The sequence below is a fragment of the Hylaeus volcanicus genome, chromosome 5, assembly GCF_026283585.1.
Source record: "Hylaeus volcanicus isolate JK05 chromosome 5, UHH_iyHylVolc1.0_haploid, whole genome shotgun sequence".
Lineage (NCBI taxonomy): Eukaryota > Metazoa > Arthropoda > Insecta > Hymenoptera > Colletidae > Hylaeus > Hylaeus volcanicus.
In genome coordinates this window covers 25168871-25187776 of record NC_071980.1, presented here as the reverse complement: position 1 = coordinate 25187776, position 18906 = coordinate 25168871, and the positions used below count along the sequence as shown (strand labels likewise).

The following is an 18906-nucleotide window of genomic DNA, read 5'->3' as shown; positions in this document are numbered from 1 at the left end:
ATTATATTCATGTTGTGGCTGGGGAAACATATATAATTCTATGCCACGGAAAGGTAGCATGCTGCATAATCAACGGAGATCACCTAAAATTGAGCGTAGTTAACAAAAGTTACGATTGATGGTATCGTAGTTGGCAAATGTCGATTACCGAATGAAAGTCTACGTAAATCCTTTTCGATATTATTGTTATTACTGACATAAGAATTTGACTATATCGAAATTTTTACATGGATTAAAAATTTTGTTAAAATTCCAAGTGATCCAATTACGAAGCTAATATTGACGTATATAGATAGTACGGCATAAATCATAGTGAGATATAGAAAATAAATATTTCGATAAAAATGACGTGGTGAAGAGAGCCTTATCGTTTTACAAAATCATTGACGAAGTTGCAAGGTATTCGCACTTTTTATAGCTTTTAATGCTTCCGATTGATATTGTTTCCAGTGTTCACTAATGGAGTAACGAAATCTATTCGAAATACCGATTGTGCCGGATACATTTTCACGAAATAAAGTAATTTATTAAAATGTAAGAAGCTCGTTTAATCGTATTGCTTCAATATAATATATTTTCACTTGGCATTACTACATGCTATGCGATACGAAATTATTCCTTGCAATCGTGTTGGCTAATATTTCTATACGTTTGCATTACATTCTTTTGTAAGATAGAATGAAATTGTAACAAATCAATAGGAAATAAAAATAACATATCACTATTTTTCTTATTTGAGTATTATGTTGCTGTAGCTCTTTGGTATTTTATTTTAATGTTTCATAATACATAATTAATCCAATTGTACATTTACTTTTTATATTATGATTGATTGTGTAAGACTGAGAGATATATTTCAAAGTATTTATATTATAAATATGTGCTGATTTTAGAACAGTGATACTTTTTACTTCTATAGTACTATCTCTTTAAAACTAATGCTCTTGAAGTTGATGTTAGTTACTCTGTAAGTGTTCTATAAAATTTATTTAACATCTAAAGTAGGATGGAAGAAAGTACAAGCTCTGAAAAAGTTTGGTGCAAGACAAAAGCAGAAGAGCAAAATAGTCTCTACCATGGAGAATCTACAACACAGTCTGTGGAAGCTAATTCTACATCTTTAGCAGATATATTTGATACAGCATTTACATCTACAGTTGACCCTTCCCCACAATCAAGATTTACTTCAGGTAATCACTTTATAGTAAGCTGTTAAACAAAAGTTTTATATGTATATACAACAATAATTCTTTATAGCAGCTAATGAAATGGAATATGAACATTTATTTGCCGAAAGCGACATAGAAGAATCCGAACTAGCTCCTATCAATCCATATGTAAATCCACCACACCATTCTTCTTCAGATAATAATTTTGTTTTTGGAAGTTATTTAACTGGACCTGGAACTACAGGGGATTCTCATGAATACTGGCAACCTCAACGTTTAAGTTGCAATATGTGCCAAAATAGACAAGAACGAAGTGTAAAACAGGAATCTCACAATAGACAGTTAGGAAATACATGTGAAGAGAGAGCTTGTGAAAATTATCGTAAAAGAATTTTACATGAACGAGATCCACCAGTAAGACATAAAAGTAAAAAGCATGAGGATCATAAATCATTAAGCGATCATCAATCTGATAGTTTAAATATAGCTGGGCCATCAAGATTATCGGATAGTGTTTCTAACAGGTATGAAGTATTGACTGCTCAACATTTTTGCATTCCTTTATGTTATTTTTATTTTTAGCACAACTAGACCAGCAACCAACAATGGTAATCTCTTAAACAGAGTTATGCAGAATATTGGAAATGATAGTGCCAATGAATCCAATACTTTATACCAACCAATTTTGCCAAATACAATTAACTCTCAGCAACACTCTACTCGTACAAGTATAATTTTTTTTTTCATATCATTAATATCAATTAAATCAGAAGTGAAATATCTGACTAATTTGTATTTGTTTGCATTAAGTAGGACATGATGATACACCATCAGCACCAGATCTACAATTAGATTGGTCCTCCAGTAGTGATGATGTTTCTAGTAGTGATGATGAAGATGGGTCTGTTGAAGTTCTTGGAACAGTAAATCATAATAATAAAGTAAAAAAAATTCATTTACGTTACAATGAGACCTATAGACATTTTTCGTTAATTGTTTAAAATGTAATACATTTATTTAGCAGAATTCTGTACAAAATAAAGAAGAAAGTAATCGTCCGGTAACTGTAGTTGATTTGACTGTGGAATCAGATGAAGAACATACTCCATCAGTTTTAACATCTACAGTAACAAATCCATGGCCAACGGACAATGTACATAAGTAAGAATTGATTAATATTTTATTGTACATAAATTTAATGTATATTTCATACAATTTGTTAATTATAATAATCATTATAGTGGGAACAATTCTTTCTGCATGCATAGTTCGCCAGACTATATGTATCATGGTCGGTGTATGCACCACAATTACAGAATTCCAATTCCAGTTATACCTGTTGGATATGGTCAAATGCCAGGTAAAACTTTTATTCGGATTGTAGCGAAATATCATTAAATTCTACTTAATATTATATTTAATTTATTCTTTGTAGATGCTCCTACGGGAATGTCGAGAACACGAATGCATCCAGTGCAAGAAAGATTATGGATTATCCAACAGCGTGTACAAGAATTGCACAGGAGACATTACACGTCAGTATTTACAAATAAATGTTGAATAGTTTATATTATATAATGACTTTAATATTTAGAAGCACAACACCGTGTGGCCCACATATGCATCAAGCAACTCAGCATACATGTAACAATGGAAACGCTAATATTCCGAATAATCTTTGCAATGGTTCGGAAAATATGACATACACAGAAAATTATCCTCCTCCTCCAATTCTGCCACCACCACAACAACCTACCGTCTACAGTCATCCAGAAGCTAGAGGTCCATCAAGTTACAGTTCAAATTGTCCTGTACAACCTGTAATGGTAATTTGATATCTTAAAATGACTACGATACTACATTTTAATATTAAACTTAGGAGCACTAAATTATTATTTATAATTGAATATTTTTAGAATGTTGAGCGTTTTCAGGAACTAGTAGAAATGGAACCAATACCACCAGTAATGTTACCTTCGATGCCAGTTCATCAATATGTACATCATCATATGTACCATCATTATCGCCCGCGTCAAAGACCACCACCAGTACCGCAACGCATGCATCATGTTCATATCAGTTTTCATCCGCATATGGTATGTTTTTGTTTACGATATTTTTAACTGAACTGTTATAAAATTTTTTGATGCGTTACGTATCTTTTTTTATAACATGTAGCAAGAGTCTGGTACGCACGATATGATGCCATTGCCACCTTTGATGCCGCTTTCACCTTCACCGCGTCCACTGCGCTTAGAAGATTATATGCGTCTAGTTGATTTGCGACGTATGGCTCACATTAGTTGCGGAGCAACACAGGAATCCATTGAAAGTCATACATTCCCTCACAAGTACAAACGGGTAATTGGATTATAAATACATCGATATACATAACTGTTTTTTTCTTTTCTTTTCTTTTTTTTTTTTGCGGGTGCAAAGCTTAAGCCTTTCTCTGGCGAAGGGGTCGCACACGAAGAACGTGTGTTGTCTGACTGTTATCCACATTGTTACTGTAATATTTATTGCATATTTTTGCAGGTTAAGAAAGTCGAGAATGGTGACGATGCTATTGAGAAATGCACTATATGTTTGTCTGAATTTGAAGATTGCGAAAGTGTCAGGTAACAATTTATGAACAAATCAAACTTATTTTTATTACGTATACTATTGAGTTGCATTCTTTTCAATTTGTTTTGCAGGAGGCTTCCGTGTATGCATTTATTTCACATAGACTGTGTCGATCAGTGGTTGTGTACTAATAAACGCTGTCCTATATGTCGAGTGGATATTGAAACTTTTCTACACAAGGAGCTTGCCACTACTGCATAGTTTAAGATCCATTTTATCCATCTTTTTTCTTGTTTAAGTATGATCAGGTAATATCCGCATTTTATAAAATATAAAATATCCTTTTTATGGGCAAATCTTCTGACACTACTATTAATGTTGGTGTATAAATTTTACTGTGACTAATCAAAATATCAATAACTGAGCAGAACTAAGTTCCTGGAGCGGTAGCAGAGGTTTGTTTTGATTGAATATTATTATCCTTGTATTAATTTCATGGGTATTAATAATATTGTAAATAAGAAATGTTAGGTTTGTTCATTGTGCGTTATCGTATTGATGAATTTTGTATTTTTTTCGACGATCTATTGCGTATATAGTACTTCAGATGACAAAAAACACATTAATTATATTAAGCATTTGAAGTGGTAAATGTCTTCACGATTTTTCTACTTTCTACCCCATTATTTTATTATGATAAAAGAACAAAAATGTTAATTGAAATCTTCAGGCAATTGCCAATATAATCTGTTTTAACTAAAAAAAATGTAAACTAATAAGAATCAAGTAAAAATATTTTATTCCCGTGTTACAATAATTCTACTGGGTGCTACATATATCAGTATAAAGTATAGGCATAATAACCGTATTTGAATAATTTTTGAAAATGTTAAAAACTACGATTGATACATAAACAATTATTTGAGGTTATGTACATTTTCATAAGTTTTTATATTAAACAAGCTTTTTAAAAAATATGTATTAATAATATGTAATAATTCTGCGCATGTATACATATACGAAGTTGTATTAGAATAATAAATTTCGATTTTTGGTTAGATTTTCAAAGTAAGTTCTAGTAACGAATAGAGAAATACCAAATTTTACAAATAGTTCGAAAGCTATATGAAAGATTAAATCAAGGCAGGATTGAAAAAGCATAATGAACAAATATAAAAATAATGTAGACAAATTCTAAAAAGTAAGAATAGTTAAAGGAATATATACTGTTACTAATACTATGTGACACTATTGTATATTATTATTGTATATAAAATATTAACACAGTAATATTATATGTGTATGTTTGAATGCATACACCATTGTGCAGTAGTATTACATAAAAAACTTACAGTAGATACTGACCATATACACTGTAATTTTGTAACTTTAAGAGTTTAAATTAATAATTGATTCAGTTTATTCAACATGATATAATAATCTTCACAAAGTGTATTTGTAATTTGAAGAAAAGGAAGCCGACTATTTTCACTCGTTCTTATACAAACAGACAGTATAGATGCCTTTTCAAAGCAAAGATATCTAATAAATGTTCTTGATTTTTATACTGAAAGAAACCATTAACGCGATTAAGAATTTTCATCTCATTATTAACAGTAAGTATCGTGTTTATGTGATGATTTTCTGGGCGTAATACTAATAAATGAAAAACTGTGTAATGTAAACACCAAAGTTAACAATCAAAGGTCATTGAATTAACTATGCACTGCCTAATTAGCGAAGTTAAGCCAAAGACTTAAAAATTCAATTAGAATTGAATATTTAATTACTTTTGTCGACTGTTAAAACGCACAGATTTCGTGAAAATTACATAAAATTATCATCTAAAGAAGATATCAAAACATGTTTATTTAACCGATCATTCTCAAAAATTCACAACTGCCGTTTAGATGAAATATAAACATATATTTTGAGCTACAAGCATTCACTGGAATCAAAGCTTTGTTATACATATAAACAGACTGCCGTGGAAGTCATTTACTGCACTGTGCGGGCCTTACGTAATATTGGAATTGTAAATAGCTATTAGATCATAATATCATCACTGAACTTCCGACATTCAAATACAAAGAATGAATTGATAAGCTTCATGTAATTACTGTATCGAATTATAATTGTGAAACACGTTCCTGCATTGTGTTTACAATATTCATAATCTTTTCTATATGGAGACCCAGTATAATACTCTAAGTTGTATTAAAACTCCTTAACATGTTATTGAAATTTAACCATCGGAAATTAAAGTGCTTCGAATACATGCAGCTAATATATCTAACAAACATTATGATATCGACCTTTGTGTAAATTCTTTAAACAAGTATTTGACCGTGGTGTTATTTATTTTTGAACATTTTTGATCATAATAAATACACTTTGTTTCACACATATATTATTGTTGAGAGTAATCAATAATTATCCGGCCGATTAAGATTTTATTGTACATATTTTATATAAAAACTGTGTTTGGGGTTTCGTAATAATTTCTTTAAATTACTGATGTCATTATATTTTGATGTTACCAAAAGAATTCTAATGTTTATGTATCAAAATAAGTGGATGATCGAACAAATTTATTTTTGGATTGTTTAGCATTTCCCAGTAACACAATCATCGTTAAGAAGTTTTTACTGCACTGCCATTACTGACAATGATTCGAAATAATTAATAGAAATTACTTACAAACACTTTTTCGTCTCATTTATTATTTTCATTTTAAATGAACTGATTTAGTCAAATTTTTTATCCGAGTATTTGAGATACTTAAAAATTTTATGTTATACAAATGGAAATGCATGTAATGTTATTTGTATATGTTATGGACAATATAGACGTTCAGACAGTTTCTAAGAGAAAATCGTATTCTAATTAAATGAAATTACTGTTACAATTGTAGTATAAATACATGTGTATGCTAAGCACGGAATCTGGATAAAAAGAATGCATGTATTTTTATTATGTAGTCTTACCGACTACAAAACTTATTTCTCACATTTCTACTCTATACGAACGAGTAGATGCGTACCTTTACATAGTTATTAAACATGTACATTGAGAAACAATAATTTTATATACTTTCATAAATTATAAGAATATAAATTGTATATGTTACTATAGGAATGTAATACAATGTTAAATGTATCAATTTATTGTTGCAATGTCAGAATAAAAGTTATTCAAAATAAATGACATATGAAAAAGTTAAGTGTTAATTCTTTAAGTGGTATTACAACAAGTGTCATTTCTGTTTCGTTTATTTTTAACTTCATTATTATTGCAAATGTTGGTATGTTAAAAGAGTTCTACATAGTCTTCAGTTTATTTTATCAAGTGTTTATGTTCGCATAACTGATTCAAATTTCGCGCGCATTTCGACGCATCAGCGAAGCCATCTAGCGGTAGATAGGCCGAACTATTTTAAGAAGTTTGGTCAGCGCTTCTATCGGGAAAACGCTCAAGTTTGTCCTCGATTAGTTCCTTTTGTACTGGTAGATGGCGCCATTTGCACTATTTTTTACCGACATAGTCGGTATTTTACCATCATGTCAGTAAAAAAAAGTAGTGTTAATGCCGCCATCTAGCAGTAAAAGAAGGAACTATCGAGGACAAACTTGAGCGTTTTCCCGATAGAGGCGCTGGCCAAATTCCGAAAAATAGTTCGGCCTATCTACCGCTAGATGGCTTCGCTGATGCGTCGAAATGCGCGCGAAATTTGAATCAATTATGCGAACATTAAGAGTAATATCCATGTTAAAAGTATGCTATTCGTGTCTTACAACATTCATTCGAATAAGCAACATTTAAACCTTCTTATTTAATTTATATTATATAACGTAGTAGTCTAAAACGATACATGCACGTGTGAATACGTTTACAGTATACAATGTTTACAGTATATTTCCTTCTATCAAGGTTATTGAGGCCAATTATATAATCGGCATTCGAGTAAAGCGTAATATGTATGCAATGCTTGGTCTATAAGGTACCAATTTGCGTAGCGTAGATAGTGAAAGGGGTGCGATAGGATTAAAAAGAAGAAACCAGGTCGCGGACGGTATTCCGCGCCTTTTGAAACAGGTTCTGCGTAGAAGGTTCAATGGATTATCCTTATTACGTATCTATACGTCTAGTATGCAATCCATAATCACTGCAATCATGAACGTTTCTGTCGCGCTAAGCATTTGTGTCACGATTAAGAAGAAATTAAATGTAGAATAAATAATCAGGATTAATAACGAGACAACAGAGAGTCGTGATTTTGGTGGCAAAAAATGATTACTTATCGAAAATTTCAGTTTATCCCCCTCGTTGAAAAGAATTAAATTAGCGATGTTAAAAAAGTCATTTATTTTTTAGTTAGGTAAGGTAACGCCGAGTAAACATTATCGATTCCCTTCGTGCTATTTATATCAATCCTGCGCTGCCGTTTACCATGAGACGCAACCGTCAGCCTATCCGTGGACGTGCGGTTTCTTTTTTATTCGTTCACCGTCTCGTTTCGTTGCAACGAGACGCGCAGTATTTCTAATGAAAAAGATGCGATCGTCTCCCGAAAGATCGTGAAAAAAAAATTATTCGGCTACCAGTCACGACGATGATTTACGCGATCCCGCAAACTCCGTTCAATGCCATTCGCGGTGCACTGAAATCAGCCCGCTGCGGAAAAGAGAGGGAGTACCTCTCCGTCGATGGTTATATAGCCAGCTACAGAACCGATCGTTTTCAGTTCTGAACTCCTCGATCAGGATTTGCCCGGCCTCTTTGGTTATATATCACCTGGCCACGTGGGACTAGCCTGAACCGTCAAAGAGTTCCAGCGTTTCGTCGACGAGTTCCCGCGATGTGGACCGCAAACGTCAGAATCGCAATCGTCCGTCTACTTTTTACGGATCTATAAAAGAGGATCGCGTTTCCGATAACGCTCGAGGCTGTTATCATCGTAGTAAATACAGTAATCCGAGTTTATCTGAGTTCGTTTGCTGAAACGAAATCGGCACGACGCACTCGGCGATGCGTGATCTGCGCGAGGACACGTCGATTTCAATGGAGAAATAGTGGTCGAGTTGTTGGACCACTCGAACAGATTTCAACGATATCGAGAAAGCAATCGGTGAATTATCTTTTGGTGCCGGTGGTGTTTGCGTAAGAGGGCTGTTGCCCCTCGACTCTGAAGGAAGATGGCTCCGCAAGAAAAATTTGAAACGACTGCTCGAGTGGACGGTAATCGCGTCAGCACCGTGACAGATTGCCAAACCTCCTCGACCACGGAAACACATCCGAATAGTCGGAACATGAAGGAAAAAGACGAATCGAGGGACATGGACTTCGACGAGCTGTTGCCCTACGTCGGGGAGTTCGGTCTCTACCAAAAGATTCTGTTCCTCCTGATGATCCCTTTCGCCTCGTTCGTCGCCTGGGTGTACTTCTCGCAGATATTCATCACCCTCGTGCCCGACGAATATTGGTGCTGGGTTCCAGAACTTGAGAATCTCACCGTCGACCAAAGGTGTGTGATCCACTTTCCATTCTCCACAATTCGAGCACTATGTTTACTAAAAAAAAAAAAAAAATTGCTTTCTAACGATAAGAATGGGATTAGAGGTCGAAACGTCACTTTTCTATTGCACTTGTTACGAAGGGTTATCACTTTTTCTCCATATAAGTAATCACTACATTTTAGTTTAGATTAGAGGTTCGGGTTTCTGTCCGTCGCGATGAATAAAGACGCGTACATGTGAGGATCCTGCTTCGGCAATTGATACAGAGTGTCACGGGAAGGGAGCGATGACGGCTTTTTTAAGACTCGGATGCTAAATTAATACAATGTAATTTTATATTTGATTTCACCGTTGAACTTTTCATGATTGTCGCGAACGTCGCTGTTATTTGCTTCGATTTTATTGCGGTGTCATGTCTAAAATAAGAATTCCACTGTTACCAATAATCGATAAAGTTAAAGTACGTGTTGTATTAAATATAGGTAAAATGGATTTATCAAACTGTTAATAATTACGTTGACAGGGCTAAAGTCAAGCTTAGCTGCCCTTGCATTACTGTGCATCTTTTGTGATAGGGTAACAAACAGACAGCGAGGATTGCATTTTATTCGTGCGAATGAGCTTCGACGTCAGTAAAGCCTATCCATGGAAGAAGATACGATGTTGCAATTATTCCTTTCGACGTGCAACACGTTGATCCTATCGTAACATTTCTATTGTATTCAAACAATAATTACCTGAAAGAGGTAAGGCCCTAGTCGCCTCGATTCCACGAGTCGCGCGGGAAACGGCGATTCATTGACGTTTATTACGGTATTTGCTTATCCCGTACGTAAAATGGTAGTTTTTAGTAGTCTAGACGAGCGTCCAACGACTCGTCGCGTGGAAAAAAAAACACGAACGAAGTAATTATCATCGAGACACTGATGAAAGATGCAATCGTATTGCATTTGCTACGTATAGGTTTGTTGCGCCGCATTCATGCATACAGAAGAAAACGGGTTCAATTATCATTACCAGCATTCTATTTTGCAATTCAAGGCGAATAAATAACGACGCACCAGATTAATAGGAGCAGGTTGCCATAAGTGAACCGCTTTCGTCTGTTTCTGACATACATAGAATCGATATATCAGCATAGTATATTATAGCATAAAATTCTCGGATCGCATTCTCAATAGAAAAATACTATAATACCTTTTGTTCACTTTGCGCCGCAATATTGTTGCTATTGTGAGGCGTGTTTGTGGGATAGGTATCAACATAAATTCCAGTTAATGTGATTTTTATTACGACCGACTCCCGCTCAATCTGCCGAGCGACCGTCTGTTCGTCGTCGGTTGTCGATGACGCGAAACTCTCTTAAATGTTTTTAAACAAAAGAGCGACGATGCTCGTGCGTCGCCCACGAACGCTGACCAGCTATTTCTTACACTATGAACACACCTGTCGCAAGAGTTACTTGTAAATACTAAAATTGCTCCGATGGCTACCGTCAGCGCAACTGTCTCCGGAAAGCGTGGAGACGCGATGACGAAACGTTCGAAGGAGCAACTCTATCGCACCTTCTCGCCCGGTTACGTACTCGTAAGCTGCACGGCGGGTTAACAACCTTGATGTTATTCAAATAATGCAACACTACAGCCGTTAGCAGTCCGTAAAAGTCCGAACGAAACTCGCGCCTCTTAGGCTCACCGGGTGCTCCAGTTGTTCTGCTTTTGTTTTTCTCAAAGTTGCGTAATACGCACAAATCGACGCTGCGCTGTTAAAATTTCACTAAGGCTAAATAACGACATCGTGAATGTTCCGACGTGTGGGTCGTTACTAGTGTAAACACTGTCATTGAAAAACAGGCGTTTGTTTATTTGAACGAATTCGTCAGAACTCATCCGAACACATTTTCGTCCGAATTCGCATTCATAGTAACCGTAGCCTAAGGCGATAAGTTACAGAGCTGTTTTGTAGAACAGGTCCGAAGATGTTAACGAGACCTCTGAAAACATTCAGTGAATTGCTAATTCTTCGACAAACAAGGTGGATAACTGCTACTATATGTCGTTTGCTAATCGAATCGTGGTCGCGAAACAGTCTTAGCAGGATTTCAAACGATAGTGATACACTTATTTACGAGGACTTTTTAATATAATAAGAGGCAAAGCAAGGAGAAATATGATCAGCGCGTTAGAGTAAACGCTTAATTACACAAAAGATGCGCAAAGAAACGGTGGATGTCTTTGCAGCCGCGGGGTGTTATGTTACAAAGTAATTAAATGATCGCACAAGGGGAACGCGTGCGTACATCGAGCGCTGTGCGACGTTTTTTTCCGTGGAGATATGGTCGTCTCCGATACGACCATTCACTAGAAAATATGCAACGATAAGCACGGAGCCTTCGTAAGAGTTAATGAGAGCGTGAATGCGAGAAATAGCATTAAACACGTAACGCTGGCCCAACGTCGCGCGTTAATTGGACGCGAGGGAATGACAAACGTGAACGTTAGAGCGCGTAGAGGTACCTTTCGCGACTTAACAGTAGTCCTCATTCCTGATAATGTCCTTACACGATCCTTTTATTCGTCATTTATTACCCGAGTAAGATTTTCCTCGCGTCAGATTGAGCGGAAGAACTATTTTTCCTACTTTCCTTTCGTCGCTTTTCATAGGCGGTATCCCGTGAAACGCGAGGTTTATGACGGTGAATTCAGAATGAAAAATGCACCGTACGTGCGCATAATGCAATCGGCGTCGAGTAACGTGTCGTCGTCCGTTCGCTTCGCACGCAAAGGTCAGACAATGCGCGTGATTAATCGCTAAGGTGTAAGATAAGTTTGATTTTGTTCAGAATTTTTTCTAAGAAAATATCGAGATAAAAACCGATTGTTTTCTGTTTACCTTGTCATTACGACGAAAGGATCGATCCCTCCGTTCGCCGGACTCTTCAGTAGAACATGGTTCCACGATATCGTGCGAGTGGTCACGGACGGTCTTGTTCGGACAGCGTCGATCATAGCAACGGCAATTTCATATTTCATTGAAACGACAAACACCAGAACCGGACAAGAATCATTAGCAGCGAATTACCTTAATTACGCCCTATTGTTAATGAATTCCATTCGAACAGTTGGAGATTATTACGAATTAGTCTAGCCGTTCCTTCGCATAATCACATTCAGTGCTCGTACAACCGCATCCGGCCTATTGTGTATTTTCAAAATAGTCGACGAACCATTAACGTGTTTATAAACTGCATTCGAAATTAGCAACAGTTTATTTAATCTTTCAAAGAAATAACAACGAGAATCAGTCGAGTCGTAGAGTTGAGCGAACGCGCGATGGTTGGCGAAGTCCCTGAACAACTGCGATCCCTTTTTTCTTTCTTTCAGACGTTCGCTGGCGATACCGATCGGTCGCGAAGGTTACTCGAGATGCAGCATGTACCATGTAAATTACACCGAGATCCTGATAAATGGAAATTACGTGCCGGACCCGTCGTGGCCAACAAAAGCTTGCCAATACGGTTGGGAGTTTAATTACACCAGCGTCCCTTACGCAACCGTAGCCACCGAGGTGAAACTTCCTTTAACCATTTTCTCCTTTATTTCTTCATCGATGGCGCTATCATACTTCTTTGTTGCAGTTAGGATGGGTGTGCGATTACAGTCCTTTACCAACCACCGCGCAGAGTATCTTCTTCGTCGGTGCCATCTTTGGAGGACTGATTTTCGGCTGGATAGCCGATCAGTATGGCAGAATACCAGCTCTAATCGGAGCGAATTTAATGGGTTTCTTGGCGGGAGTCGGCACTGCGTTCACTTACTCCTTTTGGCAGTTCACACTGTGCCGATTCTTCGTTGGATTCGCTTTCGACAATTGCTTCACTATGATGTACATATTAGGTAATCAATTTTTTGCTTTCATCTTACTCCTGCATTCGCGCATCTTGAACGTCGTTATTAAATTCTAAGTCGAGGTTAGTTCCAAACTGAAAGAAAAGGTATTACGTGTTACGCAAGTGAGAGAACTTTGCATGCTACAAAAATGAAACTGAAGAGATAATAAAGAGGTCAAGCAAACCGCAGAATGTAATGGATCGAGCCACGTGTTCGACATGGCTGATCTAGATTAAACGATCCTACATGATCAGACATTTAATACCAGTTTCGCTGGCGGACGAAATTCGCGATACGTTGCTGCAAAAATTAGCAATTTATTATATCAAGCTTGAAATTAACATACGTCGACGACCGTGTCGATCAATCTTCTTTGCCGTTCGTCCGGAACGATTAATTGCAAATCGCTGAAAACCAGTGTCGATTCTCGTCAACTTGGCCTAGTTTTCGATGGAAACGAGTCGCGATCCCGCAAATGTCGTAAATTTTTCTAGGCCCGACTTGAGTCATTCGGTCACGGTTAACGCGCGCGCGACAGTGTCATTTCGCAGCTGAAAAATGATCGCCGAGATCCTGGTTTGAAACGCTACGAACTACGAAATTTTACGTCGAATTCTTAGAGTTCTACCGTTATATTACTATTTTTAAAAAGAGAACATTTTAAAAAACTTTATGCTCGGAGGACCATGAATGACTTCAGTTTTTATTTTGCACAGGGAAGTAAATGTTGCAATGTAAAGCACGTAAGTGGTTGAAAACACCAAACCAGAAAAGGAATATTACATCCGGTTTAATCAAGCTTACGACCCCGACAATATTCGATGCGCTAATGGTCTCGTTCTCCGTGAATCGACAGCTCGTTATTAACTGTCCTTTCTTCTGCGCGTAATTCATTGCATCTCTGCGCAATGAATCAATCGGCTCGCGTTAAAATCTCGCGTTTCCAGTAATGCCCGTGCGTTTGCATTTGAATGCGATAAGTGGATGAATGGATGGTAATCTGAGTGAAAATAAGCGGCAACATCATGTCGGTAGAAATTTAATAGAAATCCGTTTCGAAACGTCCTTGCGTTCAACGCGCGAACGGTGATCGATTGATCGTTTTGTGTTTCATAGACGAGATATCATTAATATGGCATAACTTGTCTTTCTTTCGCGTGCTTTAGTCCTCGATTAAACAAACGACCAATTAAAAATAGCTTCGTTTGATAGACGACGACGTGTAATTGAATATTTTCTGTGATCGATGAAATACCTTCGAGATAAGTGAATACTCCATTCGAAGGCATAACTTCGTCACGATCCAGGCAATAAGCCTTGATACATACACGGGATATAATTAACCAATCCGAAAAGAGTTTTCTATATTCGTTTAAAATTAGTAGTTTCCTGCTGGCACTTTGCGTTTGTGTTTCGACTGATTCTTGTACCAGGAAGTATTTACCATTCCTTCAAAGAAACAAGAGGATAATGTTTCGGTCGTTGTTTTCGAGGAAAACAACGTTAGAAAGTGACGTTTATTACGTCTCTGCGTAATTTTGAAACTCGATTGCAGAGAAACCAAGTCGTAGCAATTTAAGTCATTGAGTTGTCTTTACGTAAGCCGAACCGTGTGAATTGTAGTACATGGTTGAACTTCGCGCGCCTTAAGAAAATTTACATTTAAATGGAATTGTTTGCCGGAGCGTAAACGATCTCACACTGATAACATTGTCATTTCAAAGCAACGATATTAAATATCATTGGAAACACGCAATATTTCAGCAGGCAGTATTGGATCTTTTAAGATATTGCTTTATCTTCCTACTTTATCTTCCTACCGTCCTCGGATATCCTTTTAGCAGTTCCTGGACGCGTTACCTTCTTCGGAAGGTATCGATCCGGAAGACAACGCATTCCGAGATCGGAACAATCGGCAATTGCCTTGATCAATTAAACTTACGTTTGCGTGACTTTCACGTGCCACAAGTAGCACGTGTTGGTAGGCGTAGCCTGTTAATCCACCGCCTCGTGACTAAGGTTTAATAAATTGGAAACGTGGAATTTCGTTGTATAATAACAGATGAAATAAAAAACGCGAGTACATTTCATGCCATTGAATGGCGACTATATATACATCCCTCGAAATAAGGAATGATTGTTCTTAACGAAGCGGTAGTGTTACTCGCTTGATAGGGACTCGTCATTAATTCCGAATCCCCTGGAACTGTACAAGTTGAATACATTATGCGTTCATCGCTTTCATTTACCTCGAACCATACATTTTTTTCGGCATTTTTGATCGAAGAATTATTTTCGTTTAATTATTCGACCCTTCCTGTTTCAGTACTGGAATACGTTGGACCAAAATGGCGGACGTTCGTGGCGAACATGTCGATAGCTATGTTCTTCACGTTAGCAGCCTGTGTTTTACCCTGGATCGCCTACTTTTTGGCTGATTGGCGAATGACCTGCATCGCGACGTCGGCTCCTCTTGTTCTGGCGTTGGCGACGCCATGGTTGGTACCGGAAAGCGCTCGTTGGCTTGTAAGTCAAGGTCAAATAGACAGAGCCATCGGAATCCTCAACAAATTCGAGCGAGTAAACGGCACGAAGGTGCCCGAGGATGTCTACAAACGATTTCGGGTATGGAGCGAGAAAAGATTAGTCTGAGACGATCATAATAATAATAAATGTCTTTATACGACAGGAAACCTGTGCTAAAATCTGCAAAGAGGAGGAAGCGGACAGAACATACTCGGTGCTGGATTTATTTAAGACTCCGCGATTGAGGAACATCACCATTCTGTTTATCGTTATATGGTAGGTATTCTGGTGAGATAAGTATCGAGAAACTTAATTAATTACCATTGCATAATGAATCGGATTGCGAAAACGATAAAAATAATTGTTGTAGAATTTACTGAACAGATTTTACTGGATTTAAGTATCGTGTCTTTTAGCGAAAACCATCTAACAACTTTGTTAATTCACCTACTTATTGTTTTATGACATAGATAGCTAGGAACGACTTCTGTTTTGAAAGAGAAAATACAATGTACGAGATATTGTCGGTATCAGCTATTAGAGGAAAAAATTTTCTTCTCGTTTATTATTCTATAATCTTTCATCGTTATCAGTATTCGTTTCGTACCGTAGGATGGCGATCTCTCTGGTGTTCGACGGTCATGTGAGGAACGTCGATAACTTGGGCTTGAACGTCTTCGTCACGTTCACTATCGCCGCGGCGACCGAGTTGCCCGCCGATACGTTTCTCACAGTTGTTCTCGACAGATGGGGTAGAAGATGGCTGGCCTGTGGCTCGCTGGTCATTTCCGGGATTTTCAGTATTTGGGCTTCCGCCGTTTCAAGCAGTTAGTACTGCCGATTCGTTATTCACATGTTTCGTTTTTTTTACGTGTACTCTAATTTATTATAGATACACGGTCTGTCTAAAAACAAACCGAACTTTTGTTATAAAAAGAAAAAAGTACAAGTAAAGTTTTTACAGACACGTTTATTTACTCAAAATAATCACTTCGGTTTCTTTTTAGACAGACCGCGTGCAAGATAATCGTTTTCAAAGGACGATATCAATAACACTTTTTGTTACTAAGTAGAGATCTATTGACGTACACGAGACTTTAATAATAACGACAGGAAATGAACATTCGGAGTAAGATGAAGATTCTTATCGAAACTTCCCTTCCAGACATCTATTCAGCCACTCTGGCCATTCTGGGTCGATTTTGGATAAATATATCGTACAACATCGGTCTCCAGTACGCGGCTGAGGTGTTACCTACCGTCGTCAGAGCTCAGGGTGTAGCTTTGATACACATAATGGGATACGTAGCGAGCATTTTGGCACCTTTCGTGGTGTACCTTGACGTGGTCTCGTCGATTCTCCCCCTTCTGGTGTTGGGCGTCATTGGAATCGCTGGCGGACTTATCACTTTGTTTTTACCAGAAACGCTGGACAAGGATCTTCCGCAAACGCTGCAGGACGGCGAAAACTTTGGTAGAGACCAGAAAATGTGGGACTTCCCTTGTATCAGCAGGTAAGTAAAGATACAGTTTGCTTCAGATCGGTCTAGATCTGATGTAATCTCGGAATATTCTTGATAATCCTAACCGAACCGGTTACTTAAGAAATTTCAATTGAAAATGAATTGAAATATTCCAATCTTTTGCAGGAAAAACGTGGACGTGGAAACGTCATCGGCGAAGTTCAAGTCCTTCTCTCGGGGTAGCGTGAGGAATTCGATGAGGGCTTCTCTTCGTGGCGAAACGCTAAGGAGCAGCATGATACGAAAATCGAGCGTGAGGTCGAGAAAGAGCAACAATTCCGTCACGGAAGTGGAGAGATTATAATCGAAAGCAAACGTAGCAGCTGCCCGTGTCTTTCTAAAATCCACGTTGTTAGAGTCTGACGGTACAATTTCGATAACCTGATCTAATTAGGCTCTGCTTCCGCGTTGTAGAAGTAAACGTTTAGCCTCAGCGTCGTTAAGATTTCTCCTCCTTCCAAATAGCTCACAGCGACGATGAACTTTCCGCGTAGAAGAGAACTTTTCCGTCAGCTGTGTTATGTCGGTGACGATAAAACTGCAAATTTGTAACTCGTTTCGAGCAGACGCGGAGCGGATCGAGGTTGAAATAACTTGGCCAGCGCTTGTCGACGCGCGAGCTTGTATCCTGTACATATACGTGTAAAAATTTCTAGGTCGACGTATTAGAAGTCGCTCGTGCCGCGAGCATGCACGCGAATGTCACGAACGCGAACGAGCGGCGCGTATTTTTATTTTTACTGTAAGCCAATCGCCGGTATTTTCTAATAAAAACGTCGAAGAACATCGGCTTGGTACGACAAATTTTCCACATGCCCGTTTCCTACCGAACATAGAAATGAGGATTATCTTCAAGTCCGATCCCGTGCTATCCGATATACATAAGTACATAATAAAGTAACCGTTCTGTTTCTGTTACTTAAGACGAGAGGTTAATCCCGTCTGGATGGAAAGTGCTTAAAAATCTTTACGCGTCTCTAAAAATAGACTCGGGTACCTCTAATGTAACGTGAATTCGCTACGTTTATCGTTATTACTTACGAATTAATCTTAATGTGACTCAATCAAAATACAGCGATGTATGTTTTCAGTGTGATAACTTATTGTTTGCACGTTACGAGACGATCAGCTCATTATTTCCAGACACGCACGTCGTTAAAATTACGAAGAGGTACGTAGACGTGGATATTCAGATTTTGATTCTCGGTTCCACGTTTAGGGGCTTTCTTCGAACTTTGTTTTGAATCGACGTCGCGCAGGATATCTGTCTAGTACGTTGGGAACCAGTCGTGGGACCATGCGAAATGGAACATCCTAGTTAGGTATAATTTTTTTGTTAATCTTGTATACTGGAAGGTACAATACTGTATACTATCTCTATTGTGATTATTGTCAGAGATAGCCACAATAATAATCGTTCCAAGCTAACGCACACGACACGATTGATAATCCTTGATTTATTATCCAGAGTCCATCTCCAGCTTGCGATTAATTTCCCCAAAAATTTCTTCTTACGGATAACCTTGGAGTGTAACGCACGCGTCTCCGGAAGTCGCTAGAAAGGTCGTTAATTGTGTCTTGTTGCAAAATTATTTATAGACACGGAACAACGTAATCGTATATCCACTCGCGTCAATGTCAGACGCACGCAACATGTATCCGAAGAGATGCCAGATCGTTGAAATAATACTAGACTCGTACCATGTCATTTATT

General features: G+C 37.7%; 2 protein-coding genes across 14 annotated transcripts; both read left to right on the top strand.

The window, feature by feature from the left end:
- Window positions 1-61: 61 nt before the first annotated feature.
- On the top strand, window positions 62-8950 carry LOC128876348 (E3 ubiquitin-protein ligase arkadia). 12 transcript variants are annotated; one of them, XM_054122636.1, is made up of 13 exons: window positions 62-399; window positions 1006-1190; window positions 1258-1693; window positions 1752-1897; window positions 1980-2110; window positions 2191-2330; window positions 2411-2529; window positions 2605-2704; window positions 2764-2995; window positions 3086-3265; window positions 3348-3530; window positions 3708-3790; window positions 3869-8950. In XM_054122636.1, the coding sequence occupies exons 2-13, from the start codon at window positions 1007-1009 to the stop codon at window positions 3996-3998; spliced, it is 2064 nt and encodes a 687-aa protein (XP_053978611.1). In that variant the 5' UTR covers window positions 62-399; window position 1006; the 3' UTR covers window positions 3999-8950. The 12 variants fall into 12 exon arrangements, with proteins under 12 accessions (XP_053978611.1, XP_053978607.1, XP_053978610.1 ...); XM_054122632.1 differs by having other exon boundaries at window positions 1003-1190; XM_054122635.1 differs by having other exon boundaries at window positions 62-534; window positions 1261-1693.
- LOC128876349 (organic cation transporter protein) lies at window positions 8924-17978 on the top strand. Of its 2 annotated transcripts, XM_054122645.1 has the most exons (8): window positions 8924-9261; window positions 12637-12820; window positions 12891-13149; window positions 15470-15768; window positions 15833-15945; window positions 16282-16496; window positions 16835-17183; window positions 17319-17978. In XM_054122645.1, exons 1-8 carry the CDS (start codon window positions 8933-8935, stop codon window positions 17494-17496), a joined length of 1926 nt encoding a protein of 641 aa, XP_053978620.1. In that variant the 5' UTR covers window positions 8924-8932; the 3' UTR covers window positions 17497-17978. The 2 variants fall into 2 exon arrangements, with proteins under 2 accessions (XP_053978620.1, XP_053978621.1); XM_054122646.1 differs by lacking the exon at window positions 17319-17978 and having other exon boundaries at window positions 16835-17187.
- The last annotated feature ends 928 nt before the right edge of the window (window positions 17979-18906 follow it).

Coding starts and splice junctions, on each gene's coding strand:
- LOC128876348 (XM_054122631.1), top strand. Junction 1,191..1,257: donor ACAATCAAGATTTACTTCAG/GTAATCACTTTA, acceptor AATTCTTTATAG/CAGCTAATGAAATGGAATAT. Junction 2,996..3,085: donor GTCCTGTACAACCTGTAATG/GTAATTTGATAT, acceptor GAATATTTTTAG/AATGTTGAGCGTTTTCAGGA.
- LOC128876349 (XM_054122645.1), top strand. CDS start 8,933: ATGGCTCCGCAAGAAAAATTTGAAACGACTGCTCGAGTGGACGGTAAT. Junction 12,821..12,890: donor ACGCAACCGTAGCCACCGAG/GTGAAACTTCCT, acceptor TCTTTGTTGCAG/TTAGGATGGGTGTGCGATTA. Junction 16,497..16,834: donor GGCTTCCGCCGTTTCAAGCA/GTTAGTACTGCC, acceptor CTTCCCTTCCAG/ACATCTATTCAGCCACTCTG.